This window comes from Thunnus albacares, chromosome 4 (genome assembly GCF_914725855.1).
Source record: "Thunnus albacares chromosome 4, fThuAlb1.1, whole genome shotgun sequence".
NCBI lineage: Eukaryota > Metazoa > Chordata > Actinopteri > Scombriformes > Scombridae > Thunnus > Thunnus albacares.
The window spans coordinates 16,092,194-16,113,478 of NC_058109.1; the positions used below are offsets into that span (position 1 = coordinate 16,092,194).

The 21,285-nt window shown below is 39.8% G+C and overlaps 1 protein-coding gene across 1 annotated transcript in view; it reads left to right on the top strand.

Annotated features, from left to right (window-relative positions):
• The first annotated feature begins 5,434 nt into the window (after positions 1-5,434).
• syn2b (synapsin IIb) overlaps positions 5,435-21,285 on the top strand; it is an 87,285-nt gene continuing 71,434 nt past the window's right edge. The window contains exon 1 of the mRNA XM_044348176.1: positions 5,435-6,409. Coding sequence (XP_044204111.1) covers positions 5,967-6,409 — 443 coding nt within the window. The 5' untranslated portion in view covers positions 5,435-5,966. The remainder of the gene's footprint in view (positions 6,410-21,285) is intronic.

Here is a 21,285-nt window from a genome sequence, read left to right on the forward strand (position 1 = left end):
GTAATCGACATAATATAAATATTTTCCCTCTTTCAAACCAGGCGAGGTCTGGCATGCTAAACCAAAGCGTTATCACCTGTACTTGTAATTACTGTACTGTTAGATGTGATGTTGAGCTGTGACGTTTGCCATATGCTGCAATTAAATCATTTTAGGGCTAACAATTATTTTCATTATCAATTAATCTGATGATTATTTTATCAATTAATCATTTTGTTTATAAAATGTCATTGTAAATATTGAAAAAATGCCACCTATAATTTCCTAGAGTCAAAGGTGATATCTTGTTTTGGCCAACAGTGCAAAACTCAAAACTTCACTGTCATGTACAACAAAGCATCAAATCTTCAAATTTGAGAAGATGAAGCTGAGCAAATTTTGGCATTTTTGCTTTAAAAATGACTAAAACCATTATTCAATTATCAAAATAGTTTCCTATTAATTTTTCTGTTGATCGACTAATTGATTAATCGACTAGTTGTTGCAGTTTTAGATCATTTATTCGTCATCAAACTGAGCCTTGACTAGCCTACAAGCGCTGCTGCAGATCTGACTGTAGGACCAGACTTGTTGTTGACCATCAGCCATTGTTATAGATGTCTGACTATGACTCATTAAACAGATCCATATCAGTTTATAATTGGAACTGTATTGCCAGCAAACTAGCCCAGGTTAGGACATATCTGATGCTCAACATTCACATGAGTGTAATGTTTTTACACCGTATTGTATCCTTTGCAATATGGTATTGTATGGAAGCTGTCAGTGCACTGCTCGTGCCTCTTGCTGCATTGCTCATTTGAAAGCTTTACTGCTGCAATCACTTGCTACAGCTGCTGTTGCTGTTCATTTCATAAGCTTCACGTCCACCAGAGCATCCACCTGAAGGTCTTAGTTACCCTGGGGCAAAGTTATTATTGTCACTCCCCCAAACCCTGCTGCACTGAGCAGTAATAAGGTCAAATCCCAAACACTGAATATCAACTGTAGATATTCTGCTTTCACATAATTGGTTTGGCTGATTGAAATGTGAGTTTTTATTATGTGTTGGACTTTTGTTCTACCGGTTGCTATGGCAGTTTTAAATCTTGAATTTTATGTTCCTAAAAATATACAGTACAACTAGACCTATCACAAAAATATAAGCACCGGTCTCTTCAGCACTGCAACACACGCTACAGGTTATATTTCGATGAGTGTTTGTGTGTGTGTGTGTGTGTGTGTGTGTGTGTGTGTGTGTGTGTGTGTGTAGAGGTTAAATGGTGCTTTGGGGGATTTGCTGCAGATGTTTGAGTTGTGTGTAGGTGTTTTAATCTTGTAGCTCCATCCATCCACCCAACACTGTTAAAGTTCATTCAGAGACCTATCTTTTATAATAGCTTGGCTGAATCCACGCTATTCCCTGAAGTAGTTTCAGAGGCTGGAATAGACATTTTAATGTTTTTTCTTGTCTCCTCAACCGAGTCACAGCATCATCACTCATTTCTAATACAGGAAGCTCAATGAGGTGACATCTGTGAAGGTCTAGTGCGAGTCCTTTCTTAAGACAGGACAAGCGTGTATAACTCCTTTATAACTCCATAGCCGCATAATAACCCCGTCGATTCCTCCTTTGTTTTCAGTTAACCTGCCAGTGCATCTGAGATTTCTTAATGCAAACTACAGTTTACTCAGTCTTTATGCTCCAGTATTAACTGCCCCATTACATCGACTCATTAAACAGACTGTTATTAATTGAACTTGAGTTGAGTTGAAATTGAACTGATTAATTCATTAAAATAATGGAATTTACAAACATGTGCATGCTCTTCTGAGGCTGCGGCATGTACGACATGATGTCATGAGTGCCTACGGTTGAGGCCAGATGTGCACAGAACACAAGTGTTCAGATTTTTCATGGATTATTTAAATTGAGCCGGTGAAACTGCAGGAGGTTTCTCCCTTGCATATTCACTCACATGTATGGATATGTGATATCTGTTAATCCCCCAGAGCAGCATTTAACCAGGCTTGTGCACACCACACACAGAGCTGCACACACACACACAACATCACAATCAAAATAGGTGTTAATATCACACTCTCCACCAAAATAGCGTTTTATATTCTGAAATTGTAGTCCTGTCTGCAGTTGAAGACAGATCACACTAATCTTTTTAATTAGTGAATGAATAAGTTTTTAGTATAATTACTCATTTTTTGATGCAAGCATTTATTAATGCATTATTAAATGATACACACTTTTACTTCCTGTGTATGTGTGTCAGTGCGTGTGCATGCGTTTATGGTCTGAATGTGCTTGTATGTCAGAATCTGTGCTTCTGTATACACGTTAGCGTGTGAATGTGTGTGGATGTGCACACACACTTGTGCATTCTGTGCTTGTAGTGTGTGTGCACTTGCGTGTTTTGACAGATGAGTGATGCTGCAGACATTGTGGATCCGCTATGTTTGCGTATCCTCACTGTGTTTCCTCCAACGCAGCAACACAAGAAAGATCAGATCATATCATACTCTCCTCTCTGAGCTGTCGCCATACGCAACAACACTCAAGTTTAAAGAGTGGAACAATATTTGGGCCATAATGTTTTTCGTATGCTGTTGTAAATATATATTCTATTGCTCGAATTTCATGCACACAAATATTATATAATATGTTTGGAAATGTGTTGTGTGTGTATGTCATGAAACATGTAGGCCAGGACAAGCTTAGGATGTCGCTACAGTTCACACTGCAGCTCTGTGACTCACTCTGGCTCTCTTCTGGTTGACTAAACACAACCTCCCCCCGTCACTGGGCTTGACTCATCGTGACTTGCTACAAATGTGCATCCTGGAAATTCTCTTTTCAGGAGTTAATACAATTAGTAATTCAACTTTACCACTGTGTTGCTTGAGTCCAAAGATTGACTGCACTGCACTGACATATCTCTTATGAAACATGTTTTTTTTTTTTTTGTTCAGCAAGAAAAATGGGTTGTCCACTCACCTTTTTTTCTGTCATCAGCACATTTTCTGTCATGCGGCACATTACATAAATACGGAAGCAGCCTAGAGGCATTTGTCTAAAGCTCTGTAGCAGTTTGATGTTCAACTGTTCAATTCTAAACATTAGAGGTTTGTAAAAGGTGAGTGATGGCAGCTGATTGAATGCGATACAATAACGGGGGGTAATCTATACGGTACTCCTGCAAATTGCAACTCTCATGTGTGGAAAAACTTATGACAAACACAAATCATGAGTCACACAGGAAAAAAAGCTGAGGTTCAAAAGAGATGTGGCCATATGAGTGGTTTAAAATAAAGCTGAAAAGCAACCATTCAATTGCATAAAAGGTCAACGAATACATTTCCATCAATTGAGAGAATATCAGTGCTAACCAAAAGCCATGAGCGTCCAGAAATCTAAATGCTTGGCAGTGAATAAGCAGTCAAATCTGATGGACGGTTTGGAGAATATTACTAAATTAGTGAAATTGCTTTACATCCTTTGCGGAATAATTAATGTACCCCTTTAGAGAAAAGAAAGGACAGGAGGGTACTGTAGGTCTGTATTTTCTTCTGCAGTCGTTCCCATTCCAGGCTGTTCTCCTCAGTGTGTGGGATTTTCTTCCCGCTTCACTAATCTTCTTTCTCCTTCTTTGTCCTGTCATCTCGTGGCTTTTTTTTTTTTTTTAAAGTAAAGCTCATAGCAGCAAACAGTGCAGACGCAGCCTTCTGCCGACGGCATTTAGGAACTGTGCTCCTCTCATGCTGTAAATTGTATAATGAAGGCAGGCATAGGGAAGATATATTTGTTTTAGAGTGAGGACTGAAAGAGACACGGAAACAAATAGTCTGAAGCTTTCACTGAGTGGTGTAGAGAAGGAACTATCTTCTCTTTAACTGAAAGGAGTGCACTGTGGATCTCAGTATGAGGTTGTGTGATTGTTCACCTTCATCATCCATGTTTTTAAGTATGTAGTCATCATAGAAATCTACAATGTTGGTATCCTCTGATAGATGCTATTTTACACGCTGATCGCTGCAATGCCTCAAGGGGGACACATACTTTTTGTAATTTCTGTTATTCTTATACTGTTAACAACAGTTCAACATGGTTGAAGTTCCAAAACATGAGGTGAATGTATGTGAAAATGCTCCCTGTAAGTCAAAATCCAGGGCTTCAACCTGCTCTGAACGCTTTGTTTGCAATGTTACCTCTACTTCCTCCTCGTGATGACATCAGATTGTTTGCACATGCCCACAAATGGCCGTCCATTCTGTAGCCTTTGTTGCTAAAGTTGTTCATGTTGTCCACTTGCATATTGCGGATCATATTCAGGCTAAAAATACAGATATACTTGAGACGTTTTCATTTGAAGTAAAAAGAAAAAAAATAGTTGAAATCCTACTACCACTGTTCCTCCGGAGGGGGGACAGCAGCTAAAATGGCCTGTTTCAGACAGAGGATGAACTGAGAGGCTGTGTCAAGGGCCAGTATAAGATAAATAAGGAGTTTTTTAAGCTGTAAATCATGCAAAGATATTCCTGTAGAGCCCCAGAATAAAAATATAGACCTCGAAATGTCCATGGTATGTCCCCTTTAAAGTGGAATTTTTAGGAAAATGTTATTGCACTAATTAGAGATCATACTATAGTGATAAAATGATGATGCGAAATGCATCTAAAATCATACAAAAACAGGGTCTCATCAAGCTCGGCTGCCCTTGGTGAGTACCACGTGCTGCTTTCTCAAGCTGCAGAGCAGCACACATTATCAAAGAGCAACACGTTCCAATGGAGGGAAACATTTGACTGATTAAATCAGCCGAAAGCAGAAGAGATGGATGAATCTCTGTCCTTCTCCTCTTCTGTTTCCTTGATTTTCCTCCTGTCCTCTCCTCAGGCATGTTCAATACAGTGGTTTAAATTACATATGAGCCCTGCCCTCCATTATGCCACATACTATTAACAAAATATTGACCAAGCACATTATCAAAGGGGGGGGGGGGGGATTAATCCTCTGGAAAATGTATCACACACTCAAACACATAAGCCGACAGTGGAGGGGGAATAGAAAGACAAAGGGATGACTGGAAGGCAGGTTGGGAAGAAGGCAGAAAGATGGATGGAAAGATGGCGGGAGAAGGAGGTGGGGCCTGCAGAGTAGGGTAGATGGTGTTCCCATCTGTGAACTCCACCTTATGCACGCTTGCAGGAAACCCCTTCCACTGGTTGCACACGGCACGCAGCGCTATAAGTGCTGCAGCACGACACACACACGTAGTCTGTGATGTAGGAGGAGGATGACAGGAGAGAAGAGGAGGCAAGGGGGAGGGGGAGGCAGCCAGTGAGCGTGCAGAGAGAGAGAGAGAGAGAGAGAGAGAGAGAGAGAGAGAGAGAGAGAGTGAGTGAAAGAGCGAGCAAGGCAGAGGAAAAGGGCAGAGGGAGCGTGAGCGAGCGAACGGGTGAGATAAGCAGAGAGATCAGCATCTCTTGAGCGCATTCAGCTTGCAGCAATTCAGGAGGTGGGCAGGCAGTGTTGAGGGGGGAGAACACCGAAGGGGGCAACACCACACCTCTCTCTCTAAAATACACACTCCACACACGTCACACACACGCATTTGTGAGGAGGCGTGAGGCTGAGGAGAAACACTATATACACGCGCGCTGTTCTGCTGGCTTTGTTGCGCTTTGGAGAGCTGTCTCTTGAAGACTGGACCAGAGCTGTATCCATCGCTTCATCCATCCTTCCTTCCTTCCTGCTTTCCATTCCTCCAACACAGAAGCAGCTCTCCGTCACCCATCCCTCAATCATTGGGACTGATTTGCTCTCTGTCATTCTTCTAACCTCTGATCAGTGTGTGTTTCTCTCCCTGCTTCCCGTCTTTGCTCTCACCCCATTCAGAAAGTGAATTCAAGAGGCACTTCTTAGAGAGCAACCGACCAACCGACTGCAAGACCGACCTTTACCGACCGCAATCATGAACTTCCTCCGACGCCGTCTCTCTGACAGCAGCTTCATGTCCAACCTGCCCAACGGCTACATGACAGATCTCCAGAGGCCTGACCCACCTGCTCCTCCTCCCCCCACCGCCTCCTCTCCTTCCCAACAAGGTGCAGCACCTGCCATGGCGCCTGCCCCTGCCATATCCCCGACCAAAACTCCAGTACCGTCCCAGGCACCAGCCAGCTCCTCTGCATCTCAGGAGCGCCGTCCGTCCCAACTGGCTCAACAGCCTCAACAGGCCCAGTCCTCCTCCTCTGGTGGTTCCTCTGGCTTCTTCAGCTCCTTCAGCTCCATCACCAACGTGGTCAAACAGACGGCTGCTTCCGCCGCCGGGTTTGTGGAGCAGTCAGCGCCTTCTCCCTCACTCTCCAAGAAGTTCAAGATCCTGCTGGTTATTGATGAGCCTCATCATGAGTGGTAAGTGACTTCAATGATGGGTTGAGTACTGTTCAATTGCCCGACTGATGGGAGGTTGACATAGCCGGTCGCTGTGTTGAGTGTTGTTGCTGAATGAAATTGGAATTGGCTTGGTGACCCTTAGGAAACAGGCTCATTGTGTCTGAGCTTCCGAGATAATTTGATAAAGCTAATTTAAGTGTAGGTACATTGGCTTAATGCTAACTGACCCTGATTTGAAATAAGATTCATTTGTGCAGTCCTGGATGAGATTAAAGTAATTATGTGGTTCACATGTTCCAATACAGTAGCGACACACAGGTAATTACGAACATTTTTTATATCTCATGTGAATTGTGAAATGAATTCTTATATCTTTATTTCTTTATTTTGATTGTTTTTGTTGTAATGTCTTTGTATTAAACTGTTTTCTGTTCTCTCACTGAAGCTACGCCCAAAATAGAAACAGCTCAATTAATCTGAACAGACAAGACAGCTTTTCTCTGGGGTTCAGGTTCACACATCCCACCACCCAGCACTGTCACCTGCCTCTGTTTTTGTGTGTTTATATGAATATTTATGGCCGCATGTGTGACTGTGTGTTCATACTAATGCGTGTATGTGTGAGTGTCAAGGCTAAGAGTAAGTGTTTCATCCCTTGACAGCTCAAGTTGGCTAACAGGATATTATCCCTATGCTATCAACTCATACATCATACTGTACACTGTCATAGAAGAGCATGTAGCTCTGAATAAAACATCGCCTTCTACAAGTGAAATGTGACCCCTCTGCTCTGTAATAACATTGCTGTCTCACTCTGCTGCTGCAAATGTTTCTGCAAATCACATTTTCAGGCTATAAAGGTTTTGTGTGTGGATGCTGATGATAGATTTTACAGCCGTTCATTGCTGTCATTATGTGGGTGTAGTTTTATCCTGTCAGCCTCGTATTGGATGTCTAGGTGGCAGCGGCATGAGACATTTTTGACCTTTTCAGTTTAATGGACATTTTTGTAGTGTTGTTGTATGGCATTATTGTTTGTAACACCCTGCATCAAACGGGGTGTGTTTATGCTTGCAAAGAAAAAAACATGTTGCGGTGAAAAGCTCCAGAACAAACAAGTAAGTGGATCTTCACTTTTGCTGTTTCCAAGGCCAAGAAGGATCTGTCAAACGAAACCTGGTGCTCAGAATCATAGAACGTTTGAACTCCTACAGTTCATGACAACTCGAGAGCAAACTCCATCAGCTAATGAAGACTGGATGATACTGTCAAAAGCTCCAGAACAAGCAAATTAGTGGATCTTGAGTTTTGATTGTTTTGTCAACTTATCCTTGGTTTGTGGATGTTAGTTGTATTACTATATCTTTGAGATGCAGACTCTTCTCATTTTGGAAATACTGTACATCTTTATATTTGGAAAGATGAACTGGAAAAATTTATTTCAGCTCCTAGTTTATTAAATCTTTGAAGAGACACTTTAGTGCCCAGACAGAACGTGAATGCGTAACCTTTTTGGGATCTTGCCATTGTTGATGTCTGAAACAGCAATTTTAGTGTCTGCAAAATGAATAATTCACTATATTTCTTTCCAGTAATGCCAACTTTGGCAGAAATGATATAGTCTTTGAAAGGGTATTGTACTGTGTTTCAATGCCAAAACACTACCTAAGCATTATATAGCTGTGTTGAACTGGTGCCATACACCATTGATTAAGTAATGCCTGAGTCACAGTCACTGGAGCTTGATGAACTGACTGAATTTCATCAGTGACTGCAGTGGATATTATTTCAAACACGATCAGCACAAGATTACCTATAAGTGTGCATATGTGTGTGTGGATACATGCAGGAGTATTGAGGTTCCACTACACTGTATGGACCGAATGGGAATGTGCACGAGCAGCTCTACATTATGGTAATCCTGTGTCTCTTGCTGTGAGTGTTTTGGTGGATTATGATTGGATGGCTGCCACCCATGATGTGGTGATGTCTGAATGTGAGACGCTGCAGCCTACATTCAGAAAAGAGACCATTAGATTCATGGCTTTAATGAATGCAATCCTGCTTTTACAAAATCTGTAATGACAAAACATCAAAATCAGTGTATATCTGGTTATAATACCTTATCATTTATTTATTATTTTATTATATTATAAACTGCCACCACATTTTTCAGCACCATTATGTGAATGAAAGTACACCTTTCAGCTGCCTTTTACAACCATGTTGTAGAGAATCACGGAAGCTTATTGTTTCTGTAACCTCTCATTAGCTGTGTTTTCCAAAAACGGCCACAATTTCGCAAAAAAAGTTTTTACATTCACTTGAGGTGGTTTTTGCCTTTTTTGAAAAAGAGTTAATGTGCTAAATGGGAGATGGAAACGCCTTTGCTGAATAAATTCTGATGTAGTGAACATTTAACTCACATGACTCATCAGCTATTTCCTCTGTTAGCGTCTTCTTGGATATTCCCATAATGTGCAAAAACATGGCCAATACTGGCCAGCATGAAAGAGCAATTACAACTTGCCCAATTGAAACAAATTCCTGAAGACCTCTCTCCATTTTTCTCTCATAGATGAACAAGGCTACTGGTTTTGTTTCCAGTTCGCAACCTCTTCTTCCTCTACTCTGTTTATTTCAGCCATGCGTAATGTAGCCCATACCGACAACTTCTGACACAACCACGCTTTGTGTAGCCTATTTTATTTGCTCCAAACCAGTTGATGGAAACGTGCCTAATTCACATTTTCTTTTTTTTTTCTTTTTTGGGACATTTAAAATTCGCTTGACATCAGATGGAAATACAGTTAATGTCTTTTAACATTTTAAGTGATTTGTAACCACAACTACCAAAGTGTTTTTACTCACATGATGTACAGTGGTTTTACAAAGAGGGCATGTCATTACTCTACATGTGAGTGAGTCTTGGGTGACTATTGATTCCCGTTACAGTGAGTGAATGCTGTCACATATACTGTACTAAATACTGTACAGACTGTTCAGGCCATTATTAGGTTCTTGCAAAATCTCTACCATATCTTTGCTCTGGTCCCAACAGAAAACATTCCTGAATCCTGAAGTACAAATGCAAATTAGCTGCAGGGCAAGGTCAACTTCAATGATATTTAGTCCCGAAAAGTAATATCATGTAATATTTAAGGAATGTGATGCAAAAAATTTAAAACTTGACTTCAGCATTATTTCCAGGCGTCCTCCCATTTTGTTGGTAAACAATCTTTAAGCCAGAGAGCTTGACATTAATATTAATTGAGGGGGGCTGCCTTCCCTTAAAGCATGTGGGCCAGAGAGGCATTCAGCTAAATGTTATTGATTTTCCACTCAGCAAAGAGCGAGACTTTAAGCTTTTAGTAATATAACTTGGGAAACAGAAAATTACTGGAAATTGTATGTATTCCACATCCACATCAAAGGTAGATTATAAAAAAGCTAAGTAATGGATACAGAGAGACATTATTTCTCTGGTGATTTACACTTTGACATTACTGGTATCTGCACAGAAAAATAAATAGCTCCTTGACGGATTGCATCAGCCTAAAGCTGGACTTTCACTTGGTGACCGTCTTCACCATCTTTCCTTCATTTCATTTTTAATGAAATCACAGAGCTTGAGTACAAAATGAGCACACATGGAATTCTGAGGATGAAAATGCAATCAGTTGAAGGAGACATTTATAATTTCAACTCAAACTTCAGTTTGGAAAGCACATTTGGTCTATAAGAAGTTTCTATGAATCAACCCACACTGCCAGTTTAATACAGTATCAGATTGCTTGTCATCTAAGAATGTTCCGCAAACAAGGCCCATTTTACCGCCACACCAAGGAATGACAAGCTAAGTTTGATAAATAGATTGATAGAAAGGATAAAAGGAACGAGCATGCTATTAGTACTGGTCATTTCCACTTGTCAATTAACAATTAACTGAGATAAAACATTCTCATAATGTCTAGAATGGATGACAGTAACAAGAGGCAATGAGGCTCGTACTTTCACTTTCTCTGTCTGTCTTATTTTAGTTATCTGTGCCATCACTCTTCTTTTACTAAATCAAAACTCTACTCCCTAATTTCAGCTTTTTTCATCTTGAAAAATGACAAAAACTAGCATGAAATCCATATTGCATGCACTGCAAATCGTTTAGGAGAAACTAGACACGCAGTTACAAACGGGCTATAACTCCAACCGCAGGCATTATGAGTCTCTCTGCATCTGACGGCTCGTTCTCTAATCTCCTGAATATCGACTGTGCTACTATGATGGCTTTCACTGACTGTGCCACAATGGGAGTCCAGCAATAAAGCTGCGAGATGAGAGAGTGAGTGTACTTGCAGGAAATTCAGAATGAGAGTATGTGTGTGTGTGTAGCCTACATGTAGCCCTTATGTAACAGACCACTCCTATTGAGATGGATGAGGGAAGAGACAGAGTCCTCCGGGGCCTTTCAAGGTGATATCGGCACAGAAGGGAGGATTAGGATGAAGAGAGGGAGAAGATCTGGGAATCTCCTGTCATCGCTTTCTCTGGATGGCCGTGTGGCGCTCTTTCCTGTTTGTCTCGCCCTCTCTGTGTGTTTTTCTCTGTTTTTTTTCTCACTGCGTCTCTTTTATCACGACGGTCTCTCTGTGTGTGGCTCCAGAGAAAGTGCTCCGGGTTCATGATGCGATGAAGTAATGAGAAGAGACGTGGTGATTCAGCAGTTTCAGCCCAGAGGCCACATCTGCTCTCTTTCCTTTGCTCTCTCTATATCTGTCTGCATCTCTCTTGCTCCCACTTTAGCTCTCCCTGTCTTTATCTCTTTATTTATCTATGGAATATGTACTCTGCCTGCCTGAGCACCAGTGAGCGTATTCACCACCCAAGTATCCATCATAGGAGATTATTTTGGACTGTTTACTATGACTCATAGTGGGAAGTTTTTCGGTTTGATTCCAGGTAACCTAATCAGGGATTGATGATGAATGCTACTCAAATGCTTTGCAGTCAAAGTTTGACCTTTAACTGGTTGGTATTTGAAAGTGTACTGATAAGCCAACAACTAGCACCATTTAAGTTGCAATTGCTTCACAGAAGTAGAAGCTTTACTGCATCAGTTCTCGCAACTTAGATTATTTTCCTCAGAAACTGACTGTAGAGAATAAAATCTAAACAATGGGGTTAGGGGTTTTTTGGTTTGTGGTGGTTGCTCAGCAGAAAACTGTTTTTATTAACTCACATCTCTTCTCGTATGAGTATAATGACCTGGATTGAATGTAAACAAGCGTATGAGGTTTGTGTGGGCGCTTGCATTCTCGCGTGTGTTAAAAAAAAACGCTCTATTCTCCCCGCTGCCAGTGGAGACATGAGTACACAGTGAGAGCAGGTGGGGAGGTGGAGCTTTGAATATCTCTATCAACATCACACACATATGCACACTCACACGAGCACCTGCATGCTCTGTTTCTATTTTCTGTCATCTAATTATACATGAAAGGAAAAGAAGAATTCAGTATTTTACACTGTTTTTCGTTTCTGCTGACCAAGTTGACTATAGAACAGTGGTTTGAGAATAAACTAGTTCATTGTTAGATTAAAGAAACCACTAAAAATATTTTCTCTGCACTTGAAATACACCTTTTCATACACCATGGAGCACAGTACAGTACATAGACTATAAACAGCAAACAGGTCACATCATTTTCAAGGGTGCTTGTGTTTTTCTCTTGCATGCACTGTAGGTTTGACTTCATGGCAGTGATTAGAAATCATCAGTTGCACTGTGGCTCTCAGCTGCAGGTCACATTTCCAAACACTGAGAACTGACCTTATTACAGTCAGTGGCAATGTCATGTTGAGAGTGCTCTTGGTTTTGACCTCCTGATGTCTGGTACCTCTCAGCTGCTGTCATACTAGACCAGTGCCATTTTGAGTTCCAGGGATGACACAGAAAACAACTCCAAGGTAAAGTGTGTAACCTTGTAACTTCCAAAAATGGATGTGATGGTGGTACAAATTCAAAACATGGTGAAAAAATACTCCCTACAAGTCAAAAGCCCAGGCTTCAACCTGCTCTGAACACTTTGTTTGCAATGTTACCTCTATTTCCTCCTCGTGATGACGTCAGATTGTTCGTGCTCGCCCACAAGCAGCCATCTGTTCTGTAGTCTTGTTGCTAAGGTTGTTCCACGGGTTGTTTACGTTGTCTACTTGCAGATTTCAGATCGGATTTGGGTTTGAACATGTGTGGATGTTCCATTTATAGTAAAGAACGAGAAAAAGAAGGGAAATCCTACTACCTTTGTTTGTGTACGTAGCCTCTGGAGCTGCCAGAAGTCTGCCAGTGAGCCGCTTCAAGGAGAACAGAACAGAGCGGGCTCATCTGGAGGGAGGCCTTAAAGAGACAGGAGCTAAAACGGGCCATTTCAGACAGATACTGAATTGAAGGGCTGCATAAAGTGCCGGTATAGGTTATATAAGGTGTTTTTTGAACTGTAAATCATGCAAAAGTGTACCAATAAAGCCCAAGAATATAAATATAAACTTGGAAATGTGCATAATACGTTCCCTTTAAACAAGACTTGACAGGAACCTCAAGTGACTGTATGAATTATGACTCGTCTCTCAGGAACGAAGGCAGAATTAGCTTAACATTATTATGGCACAGCTGTGGCTCAGGAGGTAGAGCAGGACATCCACTAACCGCAGGGTTAACGGTTTGATTCCTGGCTTCCTGTCCATGTGTCGAAGTGTTCTTGTACAAGACACTGAACCCCAAGTTGCTCCCAATAGTCAGGCCAGCACCTTGCATGATGGCTCTGTTGCCACTGGTGTCTATGTGTGTGTGTGTCTGTGTATGTATGGGTGAATCAGAAGCTATTTACAGCAATCGAAAACGTTTTGTCCGTTCAGATAGAAAAGCTCTCTCTATGTAAGTGCAGACCATTTACCATTAGTGCTGCAAAACCTTTTAGACAGTGATAAATCAGTCCTGTAGTGTCAAATAACAATGACTGCAATTTTACTGTTTTAACCCAAACCATGGGAAGGACTGGCATATCACCTACAAGCAAAAATGTTCCTCCATTTTGAAACAGTTTGAATTTGATCATGTGATCTTGCACAATCAATACCAATGCGCATGCATAATAATTCTGTACTAACAATAAACGGACTATTGACACAGAAGAATCTGTACAAATAGCCACTTCCTTTTATTTATGGGTGTAGAGATGTTAGAAGTTAAACTAAATCTTTTAAAAGGATGTCAAAACTGTTGCTGCTAGTTAACCTCATTGTTCCTTATGACAAATGATCAATTTAACTTTGTTTTGGCATGATTCATTGTTCAGGCTACAAGATACTGCTGCCTGTGGCTTCTTGGATAAATCAACTTTTTTTTTTTTTTGGAATAAAGCCCCTCAAACTGTTTGGCTCTTTTACAGTAACAGCCTGTTGAGGTGTAAATTTATGGAGGCAGGAAAGTGCTGTGCTTATTTAATTGCCTTTCTAAGATGCCACAGTTTAAAGCGTGAAAGAAAAGAGCAAAGTCATGAAAACATACGTACAATCCACAGAGGAGATATTTTCTTTCCTGTCACATTCAAATGAGCTAAAAGGCTAACCGCTTTTCTACAGTGAATGTAATGGATGACCTAACAGGCCTTAAGGATAAAAGCTCTTCATGCTGGTTAGTCGGTCAGTATTGATATAGTCAGTGCCACAAATCTGCATTCACTAATAGTCTGGTCTCCTGGGAGCAATCACAAACCTTCTGTTATTTACTGTAGGTGTTCCTCACAAAGATGGTAAGGAATACGTTACTGTATTAAAAATACGCAAATCACAGAAGCCACATAATCACTTACGTATTTTCTGTATTGACCATGTATAATTAAATATTTGACCTTTTAAAGAATACAGTTACTTGTGCAACTAGGTCTTATTTCTTTCAGGCTTTTGTCTTTATTTGACAGACAGTATAGAGACAGGAAATGTGGGCAGAGAGGGGCGTGGCATGCAGCGCGGGTCCCCAGAGTCAAGCCGTGGACGTTGTGGTTATTTGGTTTGTGCCTTGACCATTAGGCCACCAGGGCTGCCAAATAGGTCTTATTTTATGATGCCAATAAGTGTAACAGTGTAGAGCTTTTACTTTATATGTACATGTAGATGTATAGCAATGCCCCTCAGTGAAAGAGCCAAAATATATATAGACTATATGTTTAAACCAAGCACTCCTCCAAATTAAATGACAAAATCTGGAATTTTTCAACACATTTCAAAACAACTATATGAGTGTTTTGGTTTTTTTTACTTACCGCGTTAAAGGCAGGATGACATCACTTCTCAGTGCTTTCCAAAACTCTGCCACTGCTATAGTTGTGGTTTGGTTAAGGTTAGGAAAAGGTCATGATTTTGATTGATTGTGAATAAACACATTGTGTCTTGTGCCAGTAGTCACAGCGGACCTTTTCTGTATTAAACCAAGATGATCTTTCATTAACCTTAAAAACAAATACATTTAATAATACTTTAGTTGCTACCAGTGGATATTCTATCACGATATTGCATAGGCCTAGATGAAATATGTTGCCAGTGTGCATTTTCCTGATATGTTCTGTATAAACAGTGACTTGTGACTTGCCCACAGTGTTGATTGACATAAATAATCCTCATTATGTTAATACAAAACATAATGTGGGCAGTTTTACGTTCCTTTCAAAGTGTAATTGCAAATTCGTTGCATAAAATTTAATTTCTGGGACACAGTGTTGATAAGATTGCAACAGTTTTGTTTGACTCAATTTAATATAATTATGCTCAAAAATTTCAGTATTTCAAAGGCGTTTCCTGTATCTTTGTCACAGTCTTAACTGGCAGAGATTTTTCTAAACTGCAGATTTCTCTGCATTTGTGAGGTGAACTGAATTATTTTTCTTCACATTATCATCACTACAAATCTTTGGTGAAATACCTGCTTCTTGTGAGAAAACATTGCAAAAATAGAAGTCTTTGAAAAATCGCTGGCAGATGGATGGTGGGAGCAGCACTTACGTCAGCTAATACGTTAGCGGACTGAGTTGGCTGAAAAATGTTTTTGTCTGTTGAAAATACAAATAGTTTTGTGTTAGTTGTGATGTTAAGTCAGTCTGGTGAAAGACGGGAGTGGATTGACTTACACACACTTATAAGCCAGAGATGAGGTTATCTTGATGTACCTTGTAATGTGGCTTTTATATTGGTTATATTGTTTACCAGCATTTTGTATTTTTTTAAAATGGGGATTGAATACCTCATTTGTATTTTGTCCAAACATATAAGCTATGTTTGCAATAGGCTGAAAAATAGATTACCCGTTTTAGAAAGTATCCTTCTTCAGATAGAAAATCTATATGAAAATATGAACTAGTCTTAGCCCAACATATCTCATTTCTATATATTACAGGTGCATTCAAGTACATAAAAATTACAAAATTACAACACAAAAAGTAAGCACAGGGAGTAATTAATACTTAGTGTATTGTAATCAAAATATACATGTCTGTAAACTATTTAAGACAGCAGCCAGCCAAAATATTTTATTCGAGGATATGATACTACCCTCATAATACATTGCAGAGTAAATTCATGTAAGTGCTGCACTTCAAAATCCATTATGTGAACATTAGTAATCACTATAAAAATTCATTTATTTCCAGTTATCAGGGCATTAGGTGAAAGATCGATTCCCAACAAGACATGGCAGATAGTTCAGGGTATTTTCTTTATTTAATCTTTGTACATTTTGACCTTTAGTCTGATTTTGGTATGTGCATATTTTATAAACAGACCTCTTCAATCCTATTTAAATAACCTCTCCAGCAGGATGAAGAGGCAATGAGCAAATAACACAGGCAATTCTGGATAGATGCATCTGTTGGAGCTACTACACAAAAGCCTCTTTAAAGAGGTTTGCATTAATAAGTAATAAGTAAAATAAGTAAAGTAAAATCTGGTCAAACTCTGGTGATGAGTTAGTTGCTGCAATGGACTGATTGATCAATAGAGTGCCCTTTACTATCTGCTCTTCGCAGCTAAAAACAGATAGAAAGGGGCAATTGGGAAAAGCTATTTGTTCAATAATACAAAGAAACAGGAGTTTGTTCGTATCACTGATTGTATTTCTGTTGAATGCTACTCTGAGTCCTCTGCAGTGTTCCAGAGATAAACCTGTTACTATGCATGAGGCATACAGATACCTAAGAGGTCCATAAACGAGACCAATCAGCATCACAACCTCGGGTGAAATAGTCCACTGTTGCTATGGCAACAGGTAATCCTCTTCAATATTCTTGAAAATTTCTGGTTGAAAAGAAGCATTAATGTGATTTCACCACAAAGAACTGTTTACAGTTTCCATTTAGTTTTCCTGCATGAGTTGCACAGATAAATGGAGCAACTGAGACATCAAAATTGTCCACTTGCACACAAAAAATTCAGCTACTTCATGTCACAACTCACCCTCTCTCTCTCTTTCTCTCTCTCTTGCTGGCTCTCTACATTTCACTTTAACTGTTGTTGACATTTTACAAGCATGAAATACAACATTACACAGTACAGATTCAGTCAGGAGCCATTCAGTTGATTTATTAGTCAATTAATTGATGACCTCATGTATTTACAGACCTGTCTGATTAAGTGTAAGGCTAAAGGGTGATTCAACTCTTAATCACACAGGGTTGCTGTACCAAACTCTACAAAAGCTCTGGGTTGTGTGCATGGATGTATTAAGACAACCAGATATCATGTTCCATGATGACCAGATGAGCCAGTGGAAACCATGTGATTGTGGCCACTATGTCCGGATCACCTCATAACTAAGCTCCCAGCAGTGCTGGTGATTTTGGTGTACAGTGGCCACGATCAGAATATCAAGTCACATGACACACATTGACAATGGCTGTGTCCCATAAGCAATCAATACAAAATAAATAATGAGAGGATTTTTTTTCTACGTACTTTCACAATTTAAGCTATTAGTTCAAATAGAAATTAAAAAGTCCAACAGCTGTTTCAGTAAATCATTTTTGTGCCAGTCATGTTTGAGAGGAGTTCTTAGTAACTATAGCCAGTTTCAAGTGATTTACCAAATCAGGTCGCACTATTAAAACCAAAGAAATGTCTTACCTTGTACAGGAAACACTAATAATGTGTAAATCGGTTGCTATAAATATCTGTGTTGCCCAACAAGAAGCAACCGACTAACAGGAAGTTACACCGTAGCATCAAAACTGTAACATAACTTTCAAAAATAAAAGTTTTAGGGGCCAAAAGACAAATTTAACTCTGTCTATTCAATTCTCTGTGAATATGACTTTGTTTTATTTATATCTTCATACTTAGAGAAATATGTGTGTTTTAGAATTAGTAGTATTCATGCAGTTTACTGTGAGAGGGAAATATCCGATTATGCTCAGCAGTTCCACCTGGCAATCAGTAGGTGTAAACATTTAGTAATGACTCATCTCTAAATAGGTTTGGTTTTAATTAAATCTACACTTAGTAAACACTTAACATTATAACTAGGCTAAGTTTGAACTTACGAACAGCTGCTGCAACCGGCTCCTGGTGAACAACTTTAATTTGAACGAATGAGGCTCCCAGTTTTCTTCATACATTCATGAGTGGAACACGTCTGATATCACTAACTGTGTTGTCACAAGTGCAACATGACTGCTAAATTCTCCCATTCAGAGAAATGCAGCAGCAGCAGCAGCAGTTTGTGAAATTCATTATCCTTTCAGATGTTGAAGCACTTACATATATATGGTTTGGTTTAAATTGGATATGTGTAAAGTTTCCCAAAATGTCTATGAGAGAGACCAGTAAAGTAGAGCTAGTAAGTGGACCCTGATTTACAGTACAGTTGTATTGTCAAATTCTTTTGAATAGTTACAGTGTAGGAGGAAGTGTGTGAAGTGCTCTGAATGTCCACCTATTGTATGTCGTTTTCTCTGTTTTTTCAAAGCACTTAATGAAACTGGCTTGTACCTCATTCACAAACTCATAAATTCACAACCACATTTCAGCAGGCGGCTGGTTTTTCACAAGGTTGAGCTGTTAGCTGTCGAGCTTTTCTACAGAGGACATTGTTGTCACCAGTCACCCAGATGAAGGTATGTTTACTGTTACAAATTATGTATATGTAATCTCGTATGTGTTTTCCTGTCACTGCTGAAAATGAAATACTTGTTTAACAAGAAGAGAACATCAGCTCAGTTTGTTTATACAAAAATGGACCAGTTAACTATTGTGCCAGCACTATGCAGCATTAAAGCCAATTAGAGTGTGTGTGTGCGTGCGTGTGTGCGTGCATGGGTCCGTGTGTGTGTGTGTGTGTGTGTGTGTGTGCATGGCTGAAAGTTCTCCGTCACTGAATTCCAGCTTGGGGTCGTTTTTTATTTGAAAATAGATAATTATGTCTATGGAAAATATTCTTGCGTAACTGTCATGTAGCAAGAATATGGCTGTATACAGCCATAAGGGACCCTTTGTTTTGTATTAATAAAGTAGACCTACTTTATTAATAAAAACCTTTGTTTACACTGTGCATGTGCAGCAAAGTAGCATGTAAGAGAACTACAGTGGCCAAGGTGAAAACACGAAAAGTGCTCGAAAGCCAGTGTGTGGTTTGTCCATTCTGAGCCACTGTAGGAACATGGAGGTGCAACATGGTGGAGACAGAAAGTAGACTAACATTTGGTGCCAGAAACGTGCAGTACCCGGTTCTTGTTTCTGTACCATGTGCTCAGAAAAGCTTGTTAATGGCAGTAGCGATAAAAAAAAAAAAAAAAGCTCCTTTGCCATGTCACTGTGCACGCACTGCAATAAACCACCACATTACTGGGAGCTACAGCGACATCCGCCACTTCATCGTCAATGCCAGACCGTACAACCAGAAAATACATATGTGCACTTTCATTGCACACCATGACCTTGCCTTCACAATTTCCCAACCACTGGTCGATTTGTGTAAAAAGCTGTCGGAGGACAAAAATGCTTTGTCAAGACTGTTTCCAGTACTCCAACAAGCTATGTTAACACCCATGACATTACCCCTTAATTCAGACACTGCTTATCTGATAAGTTATCTTATAAGTTAAAAAAAAAAATATTTATTTTTTGTTATTTGTATCAGTTGTAGTGATGTTCATTTTCATTTTTTTTTTTTCATTTTGTAAACCCCCCTTCCCTCCATTCTTTCTTCTAACCCCCCAACACATTTCAGGCACAGAAATTTTCCTTGCTGTGTGTGTGTATGTGTTTGTGTGTGTGTTTGTGTGAGTGAGTGTTTCTGAGAGAGAGATAGCGAGAGAGCAGCTTTGGCACTTGCTGTGATAATATCACCAGCAGAGGAATGAGTTATTATGTAAACATAAATATTTAACTAATTCCTTGAATCTGATTTGATCTGAGCAGCGTAGCCAGCAACAAGTACAGTTTTTAACCATATAGTGGACCACGTGCGTAGGTGTTTGATGTAACAGAATGCTGCCTATCATTACCGACACTGTATGTCCTTGTTAAAGCCATTGAACATTTTCAACAAATGAAAAAGAGCTCTTCTCTGACAGAAATCATTTCTTTAACAAAAGGACCGTATTAACAGTGTGGAAATTCAACTGAGGAGGTTAAAACATGAATTTTAGATATTTTAATATTTTTACTATCGGTATGAAGCCAGTTGGGCCAAAGCTGCAGCCTCGTCTCACTCCACAACACTCCACTTTACATGCACAAAGCACACACAGGCAGCACACGCACACATAATACACATGCCAGCAGCAACATAATAAACAGTACTGCATCATTTCAATATTGACATGCGGTAATTATTCATTTTTACTGAATTGGATTTTTAGGATTGATGATTTGCTGTAGAACTGACCTTGAGCTTCTGCAGGTCTGTATCATTTGATTAATCACACATTTCCCATAGAATTAAAGGAGGCATTGCTGATATTTCAGGCAGGGCATGGCAATATTATTCTCCATATTCACAAAAATCAAATTAAATCCCTTCTAAATATCTGGACAAGTTTGATCCAAGTGAGGGGACACAATATTATTTGGCCTGTTATTATTGTGCACAGGTCACGAGGGACTGCATCAGCAGAGCACAACAGCTGAGGTACAAACACTGCTCAATGGTATTTTCTCCTCTCATACTTATAAAAACAACAACAACACTTAAAAATGTGACAGTGGTTTTGCGCTGCTTTCATAACATCCCTCCATTGTCTAATTTCTGTTTATCTCAGATCTAACAGCCACACAAAGACACACATATGGTTCCCTGTTGTCCTAGTTGCTATGGAAACATACTAATCATACTGGTTTGTATTTCAGAGGCTGACATGAAATATGTGCAGCATTGTTGTGGCCATTAGTGTACAGTTGCAGCCTTTTAAAAGTACTCACATTGCGACACATTTTCCCTGGGCCTTGCAGAAATCAGCGGATGGCTGTTCTCAGAGGCTTAGCAGGGAAATGTATTCAACTATTACTGATGAATTATTCCCCATAATACCTGCCCATTTACAGCAGTTACCTCTCCACATATTGTATGAGGACTTGCAGTTTCTACTAGACTCAATGTTCTTTGCGTCTAACTGTTTAAGCAATTACGTTATACTCTAATTGTACTGAAAGTACACGTAATTTGATCAGCTCAGGAGTAGTGCAGTGCAATAAGCTGACTGGACAAAGGATTTTTCCCTTGAGCCAAACCTGTATGTACTCAGAGCTCTGCACAGAACTACCTAACGGCATAAAAGTCTGCTGCGTGATTAAAAACAGGCTGCAGGCTTCCCAAAAGCAATTCTGAGTTTCTACGGATTCCCTCTGGCAAAATTTAT